Source organism: Sitodiplosis mosellana, unplaced genomic scaffold (assembly GCF_009176505.1).
Source record: "Sitodiplosis mosellana isolate CC-2019 unplaced genomic scaffold, AAFC_SMos_1.0 Smas_scaffold_6226, whole genome shotgun sequence".
Taxonomy (NCBI): Eukaryota; Metazoa; Arthropoda; class Insecta; order Diptera; family Cecidomyiidae; genus Sitodiplosis; species Sitodiplosis mosellana.
This window is the reverse complement of record NW_022601467.1, coordinates 9,839,627-9,850,031: the sequence shown is the minus strand read 5'-3', so window position 1 is coordinate 9,850,031 and position 10,405 is coordinate 9,839,627. Positions and strand designations below refer to the sequence as shown.

At 36.1% G+C, this 10,405-nt stretch overlaps 1 protein-coding gene across 7 annotated transcripts in view; it reads left to right on the top strand.

Annotated features, from left to right (window-relative positions):
* Positions 1–325: 325 nt before the first annotated feature.
* The window catches only part of LOC129579224 (protein doublesex), a 79,987-nt gene continuing 69,907 nt past the window's right edge, over positions 326–10,405 (top strand). The window contains exons 1-2 of one of the 7 annotated variants that reach the window (XR_008689203.1): positions 326–1,240; positions 7,214–8,158. Coding sequence is in view for 4 of the 7 variants with exons in the window: in XM_055469079.1 (XP_055325054.1) it covers positions 7,504–8,158 (655 nt within the window). In the remaining 3 variants the exon portion in view is untranslated. Of the gene's footprint in view, positions 1,241–2,232; positions 2,355–6,855; positions 7,140–7,213; positions 8,159–10,405 lie in introns of those variants that run through there. The other 6 variants (XR_008689204.1, XM_055469079.1, XR_008689202.1 and 3 more) reach the window with 6 other exon arrangements.

Below are 10,405 nucleotides of genomic sequence, written 5' to 3'. Positions count from 1 at the left end.
AGCATGAGCACGATGTGTGTATGAATATTCCAACTCCAATATAATTCCCTTATTCTTATGTCTTGCGTCTGTTACTTGTTGTTGCTGTTGCTGTTGCTGTTGCTTGTCCGCATATATACACATGTATACATATTTTTTTTAAATATAATTTTTCATCTCATTTCGATGTTGTCGCTCGTTTCTTCGCATCGCATTCGAATTCTCTTTTTTTCCCTTCCTGTCGATTTCTGGTTTATACTATTTCACACATACAATGCTGTCCCGTTTTTCCCTGTCCTTGTCTAACGCGCGCTCTCGTTCGTCGCAACTTTGCTTTTGCCTCGCTTCGCAACACGAGAATCACCGAGGACCGTTGATGTGTGTACACAGAAAATTTTTCACAACTAGTTTATACTTATGCCAATACACAAACATATATATATATATATACATATACGATATAGAGCGCTCAAAGCACACCACACACAACTCACACAGTACACACTATGCTCACAACACACCGCTCTCTCTCACATATAACAGCAGCCAGAGCAAGCACACACAGCGAGAGAGCGCGAAACATTTGACTGACGTGATTCTCGGACTTTGTATGTACCGTCTCGTTGAGGCATTCAGTCATCAACTGATACTACTCGAATCAAATTGATTGCACTGCTCGAAATAACTGAACGCCAGTGTATTATTGTTGCGCGCTGTTCACAAACTCTATGTTTTCGCTACGCCACGGTACGGAAAGGCAACAGTTTTTTTTTTCTCGCAGTGGTCTTCATATTAATTGCGAATTCGCACACAATCTATTCGACGGAAAATAACATTCGAAATAAAACAAAGTAACAACATTTCAAATTTAAAAAAAAAATAAATAAAATTGAAGAAAAAATCAGAAAAAAAAAACACATTTATGCAGTACATCTGAACAACGAAGAAGAAGAAGAGAAAAATATACGAACGATCCACACGATAAATGCATTAAAAATAAAAACATTGTCGTCGCCGTCGTGGTCGTCAAGCGACACATTTTCACGCGCCGTGTTTTTGATTCGGTTCACAAACAGTGTGCACTTTGCAGTTTTTGAAAGAAAATTTCATTTGACTCTTTTTTTGATTTGGTTTTTCAATTTTAAATTATTTGTTACTGTTAACATTTGTGCACACATAACGCGATCTGCAACAGCAACATCGACAGCTACATCAACACCAAGCAAAACGAAACTGCACAAACAACAGCGGTTACGCGGCGGTACAGTGTATTTACATATGTGTATGTTTTTGTTGAATGTAATTTTTGTTTTTCTGTTTCTGTTTCATGAGTTATCGTAAGTTCTTCGGGGAATGATCAAAGTTTTGTAAACGAAAATTTGTTAGAGTTTAATTGGACAAAAATAGAAAGAAGAGCAAGAAAGATAGAGAGAAAGAGAAAAAAAAATGAGCAGCGCAGTTCGCTAATCATGATTAAGCCATACGAATAGATTAAATCATACTGTGACATTTAAAATGCAATAGTTAAACACAACATGCGTAACTTGAAATATATATTAACCTGAATGATTGCGACCGATTAAAAACAAGCACCCAAGATGTATCGAATGTAATATGAATTTAAAAAAAAAACACACACACACACATCAAAAACACACCGAGATATTTCGTTCAATGCAACACGTGCACAACTAAACGTCATTTGCGACGGTGCGATAAAACGCTTTGAATGAATAGAGAGAAGAAAAAAATCGAGGTTGAATGTGCATTGAGCATGGCTGTTGTGTTTAGAGCGTTGAACAAAAAAGGAATATATTTAATATCTATATATATATATATATATATATATATATGGTGGACAGGAGAAAAATGTGCTTTGGATTGTGCAAGCCAGAGGATCAAAGCTTGGTGCGCATCAACATTCGATCCTACTATCACACAAAATATCAGCACGATCATCGTCGTCGTCGTCGTCGTCTTCATCACCATCACTATCATCATCATCATCATCATCGTAAATATGTAGTTTTGTTGATTTTTCTTATACAGTTTTGCATTTGGCATGACGTTACTATCAATCAACTAAATTGGGATCGAGAGAGCACCGCCAACTACACCACATGAACAGTATAATGAAATAAAAATGAGAGAGAGAGATAAACGAACGATATAAACACGGTGAATAGAGAAAAATATTCATTGTTGTCATTGTGCTTACTTGATTATTAGTCATTTCGATTTGTCCGTGTGTATTTTGTGCGCGCTCGGTGTGTGTTTGCTGTTTTCATGATATTTCATTTTGAATCTTCAGCAGTGATTTAATTTGAATACTTAATATGAGTTGACTTACAAAGTTGCTGTGAAAATTTAAACAGGTTTTTTTTCTCTCTTTATTTTAATGGTCAAACTGAATCGGACTGTGGAGTAGCGCCAAAAGAGAGTAACAGAGAGATAAAATGGAAAAAAAGAGGGAGAGAAAGAGAAAAGGAGAGACAGATGAATGAGCAAAAACAAACTGTACACATTTTAAGTATATAAATGCACGAATGCAATGTAAATAGTAAATGCATCACATCGAGATGTTTCTCTTTCTCTCTCTCTCTCTGTCTGTCTCTAGCTTGGCTCGGTGCTGTTGCATTTTTAACTTATGTCGGCAATCGACTCAGTGTCTGTATACTATAATTTGGCGTTATTTAAAGGAATTGCATACAAATTGCTACTTACTGACAGACGATTTTTTTCAAAGTTGGCATCCGTGTTTTCTTTTCATTTTTTGTTGTTGCTGTTGTTGTTGTAAGTTCGATCATCATTATGCTGTCGATCATTTGCATCCAACAATCGTATGGTGTGTTCAATTTAGTTTTTCATTTTCGTCTTCGTTTCAATTTTTTTTTTTTGGTTTTGATGTACATTTCAAATGCGATCACGAGAATGATCGGTATCTCGATCGGTCCAAATTGGACTGAACTGCACACAAAAATTCAAAGGTCAAGTGCCGAGAAAAGAAGTAAAAGAATTTCAAAGCATTCAATTGTGTGTGTGTTTTTTGTTTTTGTTTTTTTTTCTTCTGTAATTTTTTCTGTTGTTGTTGCACTTTGTTGCATTGTTGTTTGGTCTGTGAATAAGTTACAGTTTGGATTCTATGTTCGCATGTGGAGTTCACATTGTGCTAAATACATGCAAAACCGAGCGCACAAAAGCGCAACATTAAATAACATACCCTGATTCAATTTGTTTGCAGATCTATCGGTTTGGACAAGTTTGAAAGTTATTCGAGAGAGAGAAACAAGACCGCAGAGCTTCGCTTCGCTCCGCTCTGCGTTCTTGAGTTTTTAGTTACTTAATCTATTTTGTTGTTTCACAACAAACTATTTTTTGGCGCACTACATGAAATGTATTTCATCAAAATAACTTTGAAGTTATATATTTATTTGCAAAATGAATTACAAGATCTTGGTTTTATTTCTTTTTTTGAAATATACTGCCTTCCCGTGTGCAAATAAAGTGACTGACAGTCACTCAGTTTTATTTAGCTGCAAATAACTAAAACTGGCTAAGTTGATTGAATTCAAAAATGTTGTATAGAAACAATCACTTTTAGTTATTCTTTCAGCCAGTCGTCTAATTTCGGACTTTTTGGCGACTAGATGACTATAATTGAAGTTGACTTCAGTCGAATATTTACTAATACTTTTAGTCAGTGATAGTCAGCCAAAAAGTCCAAAATTAGGCGGCTGGCTAGTCAGTCACAAATTTTTCAAACAGGTTTGGTTTAAATTAAATAAATAATATGAGCATAGAATCGAAAGTCACTTTAATTCTGTTCAAGACCCAGAAAATACTGTACGAAAAAAGCTTGAAGTAATGTAATTTTTTAAAAAACATTTTATCATAAAAATTTGATTGGCGCTTTGAGTTATTATGCACTCATTTGTCGTTACTGGCACTGTTTTAAATTAAATAAAAAATATGAGCATAAAATTCAAATTCACCATAATTTGTTTCATCACTCAAAAAGTATTAAGAAGAAAAAGCAGATTAATAGCTCTACATTTCATGTAGTGCTAAAAAGAGCGTTAGCTACGGCAAATTAAACACATATTTAAAATATCTTTTGATTGAATGAGATTCGAACTTAACATTCAACGTTGCGCTTCGTGTTCCTCAAATATATATGTGATACTCAGGCGTAGATGTACTTAGTTTCGCCAATTTGTTCCATAATTCTGTAAGAGAATGAACGTGTTTGCCGTTTGAAGAAATTAAAGAAAAAAGCACAAAAATCAACCAACAAGAAAAAGAAAAGAATTTTTAGGTGATTAGCCGTATGCGCACAAAATACGTCGACAACAAAAACCGGTTTCGGTGGAAAATCAATGAAAAGCGCAATGATGGAAGTGCGCACAGGGGAAAAGAAAATACTTCTTATTGCACACTGACGTCGTTTCACCGACGAAACAGTATGTAGTAATTAAAATTTATAAAAACACACATGGCAACACGCGCGCATCACGTTCGCAGCTTTTAAAATGTATTCCATTCAATTGGATTCTTTTTGCTTCACAAATATAATAGAGACGAAGGGGGGGAAAAAATGAAAAGAAGAAAGAATGAAACAATAACAAAAAATTTATGCATATTTATTGGCTACTCAGAACAGAAACGATATACATACATATGTATATAATATATATTAGATTTGATGAACACACGATATACGTACAGCGACAGCTTAAAATCCAAGCCTACAGTCTGTCTAATGCAATACATGCCAGTACATGGCTAATACAACTATGAACTCTTCAAGACCAATTATCGGAATTTTGAGAAAATGCTAACGTACAAAACGAAGAAAGAGTAAGAAACACAGCCAGAGTGAGAGAGAGAGAAAGAGAAAGAGAGAGAGGGAGAGAGAGAGAGAGAGAGAGAGAGTGAAAGAGAGAAAGAAAAAAAAGCGTGCATGCAAAATAGACCGAAAAAGACCGAAATTATGGAGAAAAAAAACTAGTCATCAAAGCCACACAGCAATAGAAATTCAAATGCATTCATTGAACCAGCGAAATAATGCCAATTATTCAACAATCGTCCGACTTATAACGGTCTATAACTCTATGTGTGTTACAGCCATGCAACTGTATGCATTACGGGAACAAATAATACTTGAAATGACAACAGGAAAAGTATCCACATGCAAATATTATTATAATATGTACGTCGTTTCTTCTCTCTCGTTTTTTTCTGTGTCCTTTACGTTAATTTCTATTGTTAATATTGATTCGCTTTTATTTTTCTTGCATGGCTTATCTTCCAATACAATTAGCCCTTTTGGTGTTCGTCTTCACATAAATCCTGTCTCATATTCAAGTTTTGTTTTATTCATACGGATGAGGATTTAAAATAAGCTTATGCTGATTTCTCCACCGATCGCGCAGAATAAGTGCAACTCTTAGAGACCGAGAAAATTCCTCATAGAAAGTTCATGACGAGCACATATTAAGCACAATTATTGTCCAAACGAAGCACATCCAGCCCATGTTAACTTTTCGCATTCGTCAGTTAAGGTTTCGCATTCGTCAGTTAAGGTTTCGCATGCATTTTCTTGATCACATTTGTGGCTGAAAAAAAAACAAACAAATTGGTTCGATTTGAAATTGATAGGAACCATCTTTTCAATGCATCACAATCGTTGTTATAATTTATTTGTGAACGCTGGCACTGCGTTCAGTTTTGGCTCATTGGATGTATTTTTCTTTCATACATTGGTTGTTGTTTTTTTCTTCGTCGTACTGAATTCATTCCATTTCTATATATAATTCACTAAATGAATATTGCGATTGCGGAAAAATATAAGCTGAGCATTGCACTTGCTGTGATATAGATTCGAATATTATAGACCTATATGCATATATGTTTGCATAGATATTACACATATTAAGACAAGCGAATTGAGTGTGGTCGAAATGTCGTCTTCTCGTTCGCTCTCTTTCTCTTTGCTCGTTTTTATTTTATCGTTATCTACTTCTATCGCGTTCTAAACAAATACAATGTATTTGCGAGCAGCTAAAAGACTTCTTCATTTCAATGCGAACACAGCACAGAGAGAATGAAGGAAGGAAGAAACGAACGAACACGAAAAAAAATAGCAACAACATTGTATGACATTATAACATACTTACAATATCATTTCTCGCCTCTCTTTAATCGCCGTTGCTCATCTGACTTTTCATGTGTGCGAGTATTGACGTATCGTAACGGCGTGCACATTTAACATTATCAATCGAATCGAATAGTCGTACGTGTGGTGGACACGTTCTACGCTAAACAAAATAACAGAGTGTGAATACAACGAAAAATAAGAAGAAAAAAACCCAGCGCACAGCAAAATATGAGCAACAAATTCAAGTACAAATATCGCATACCTACTAACAGATGAATTTTGCACTGTAGTATGCGAATAGCATATCTGCCTGTATTTATATATTAATCAATTTTTTTTCGGTTGCTTCTCTGCTTTTATCACGCCCGACCATGCCGTGATAGTGACAAGTGATTTTTTGTTGTTGCTGTTGTTTCTTTTCACACAACTTTTCAAACATTTGAACAGAACAACAGCAAAAAACTAGAACAACAAACGCAGTGAAAGAGAGCGAAAATCCAGCAGAACAAATGCCAGAGCATAGCGCTAAGACAAACAGACAGAGGAAGGGCAGTTGAATAGAATTTCATAGAAAAAAAAACTATAACAACAAACTTGCTAGGCATATAATCAAGTGGTATAATGTATTCAGTATCATTACCCCTGACTTTGTAATCCTAGTTATTCGCTTGAAAAAATCGCTAGCACCGTGAATGAGCGACGCGCGCGCTTTACGCTTTGCGACGACGACGATGAACGCGAATTAGAAAAAAGAACTGTAGCGTGCTGCATTGTATAATAAAAAATACAAGCAAGCAAGCAGGCCGACAAGCAAATAGACAACAAAATCGACAAACAGACAGACGTATACAATATTCGGATGCAATTCACGATTTGCGAATCACGACTCTCGCAATCGTTCAATAATATTGTCTTCTTTTTTCCTTTCATTCTTGCAATCGACTCATCTTTAAAGATTATACGCCTAATTTGTCAAAAACAAATGTACACATACACATCAACAGTTAGCGAATTATATACATCAAACTGGACAACGAGTACTGAACTGTAATATATTTCTTCTTATTCCTCTTCTAGGTAGTGATTTCGCGCAGTCAGAATTAACGGACAACGAAGAGCAGTCAACAAGAGAGTTCGTCGCATCAAAGAACGTATGCTATACGTTCTTTGCAACCAATTTTTTTTAACTACTTTAACTTCTAATTCTTTCCTCTCACCAAATTGACAAATCAAACGGCGGATTTTCGGACTATTGAAACGGAACGTAGAAAGAGGGAGAGAGAGAGAGAGAATAGACGGAAGAAACCAGTTGAAACGCATATAAACATATATCTTTTTGAAATCATATAAGTTAAGTCGTCGTCTGAATGCCATCGGAAGACAGTTGGAACGACATCAGAGACATGTCGGACTCAGAAATGATGGATTCGAAGAACGATATATGCGGCACATCGAATTCCAATTCAGCATCCACATCATCACGAACGCCACCGAATTGTGCACGATGTCGAAATCATGGCGATAAAGTTGAATTAAAAGGCCATAAACGATACTGCAAATACCGTTACTGTAATTGTGACAAGTGCAATTTGACGGCCGAACGACAACGTGTTATGGCATTACAAACGGCCTTGCGCCGTGCCCAGGCCCAAGATGAAGCGCGTGCACTTCAGATCGGTTTTGAATCTGATCCAAAAGTTCGGACAACGGCAGCACAACCCCTTCCGACCGCTTTAAGCGTTCAATATGCGTTCAGTAATTTGAGCAAGTCAAGCAAAAAAGATGACACACATTTCCAACAATCGCCACCGCCACCTCCACAGAATTCAGCGGTGTCTGTGGCTGCTGCTGCTGCAGCAGCGGCGGCCGCCGCCGCAGCCAATCGATCTCTGGAAGAGCAATGTGACTCCTCATCGGCCACCACAACATCATCGGCTGGTATTGTCGTACCGATTCCGATGCAGCGAGCCAAAATTGGCTCGTTACATCCACCCGTCAGCAGTCATACGGTTCCACCTACCGGTAAGTTCTATTTGCACATTTTATGTGTATTCGTTGATATCAAAAACGGTTTTATTCCAATTCCAACTAAGCCGACCAAAATACCATTTTATTTTTTCGTTAGCTATCCCAATATTCAAATTAACAGTCTAATTTTGTTGACTATCAAATCATGCGTTTAAATACTTTTCCATTTTGACCAATAACACAATTCGATGTGAATTGTGATGGCGTGTGCATGATCTTGTCGCTCATTCTACATTGTAACCAATTGACACTCGAAAGAAAAGAATCCTAAACGAAAAAAACAAGTCACCATGCCAGCTGCTGATGATTATGACAAGAGCAATATAATGATAAGTACGCAACGGCAATATAATGTGATTTGATCTAATTACTTCGTTTAAAAATATACTCTGTGATTATTATGAGTGAAGTGTGCACACATATAGGAAATTTGAGTGTTAACCATTGATGTGCTAAGGAGAATTTAGTGAACTCGTGCCATTGCAGAATTGAGATCTGCGATAAATAGCTCCATTTTAAATTGTTATTTTTGAAATTGTACTTGAAATTTTCGGCCAAACTGTGCATACTTTGTTTGTGGTATTTTGCTGTTCTTGTTGTTGTTCGTGCTAATCTTTATTGTGATTAAAGTTAAGGCAAATCTATTAAGTACATATTGAATATGTGGTGTTGTGCGAACACATAAAGTATATTCACCAATATGGTGTTAACATTCATGGCATTAAGGCCGATTAATGCACCGTTATCACTCAGCAAATATCGGCAAATACATGTGTTTCTGAGGCGAATGACTGAGTGCGAATGAGTGCGATAGAGAGGAAAAGAGCCAGCGATAGAGAGGAAGATAGAGAGAGAGAGAGTGGCTCAAACAAACAGATATATGACGGAGAACGAGCGTGTGAGCGATGAGTCGAAAAGAGTTGGGGTGTAAGGAAGCAATGAAGCAGTAGGGCATGCAAAATAAAATCACAACAAATATTTCTCTCTCTCTCTCTCTCTGTCTCTCTCATTGATAACACTTCTCTACACATCAACGGGGGCCCTTATTCATTAGATACAATTATCAAAACCGAATGAATGTGGGAATCAGCATAGGTAATTGCGATTAGGCATGTTGTTTGTTGCATAGCACGCATTATTGTAATTTTGCATTACGGCAAAATGTAATTAATACATTTCAGAAATGTAAATGAAAAGCATTAAAGTATGCGGCTTTTCAAAGGGCCAGCCAATATAATTTCAATAAAGCTAGTCTTGAATTGAACATCATTTTACCTGCTCATCATCGCACTATGAATCAATGTGATTTGAATTAGTTTTGAGGCATAAATGCTCAATTTAATGGAGTTCTGATTATTTCCAAATGAGTTTTGCCACATACTTTAAAACGCATCAAGAGTTTCCCACTTTGCCTCATTATGTATATACCTTTGGATATGTTTATTAAACCGCACACAACTTTCAACACCAATGGTGGTGGGGCACACAATTTAAACGATTTATCAAAATGAATTTGTATACACATGTATATATCATTTATTATTATCTTCGTGATTAAGAACATCACATTATTGTATTGGCTGTCGAATTAATAAATTTATAAATTGTTGACCAAACAAAACAACGCAAATATACACACATGCATATGTAAATGTATGAATACAAATATTGTTGAAACCCCGATTCGCATCACAGATGCTCACCTACCGCGCTCTATCTTCTTCGTCAGAATTGCAACTGCTTAGCAGCTTATCTTGTGTGCACATTTTTTTTTCAGTATTGCATTTCACATTGGAACAAATGTCGTCAGTCCAGTCAAAATTGTTGCATAGTGTTTGTTGATCATGCAAAAATGGAAAATAAAAAGAAAGAAAGAAAGAAAACAACAGCAACAAAAAGAAACAAACAAATCCATCGCATTCTATGTAATGCATATCATCAGCTCAGTGGCGCGTTCAAAACCGCAGTTCTGAAAACGGTCAATTTCGGCAGTCTTCATCCACATCCTATCATTGGAAAATCATATGATTGGTTGCCATATACCACAACATAAATAATAGCGTCGGCTTATGCACTCATTGAAATATCGCTGCATTTTAATTCGAGTTCACCGTTAAATTCAAACTATCGTTTAGTAACAAAACATTGGAAAATCTTCAATGATTACTATATATGTACGCATACAGTATATCGACTAGATGTATAAATAATAACCAATATTTTTGATTGAAATTATTATTC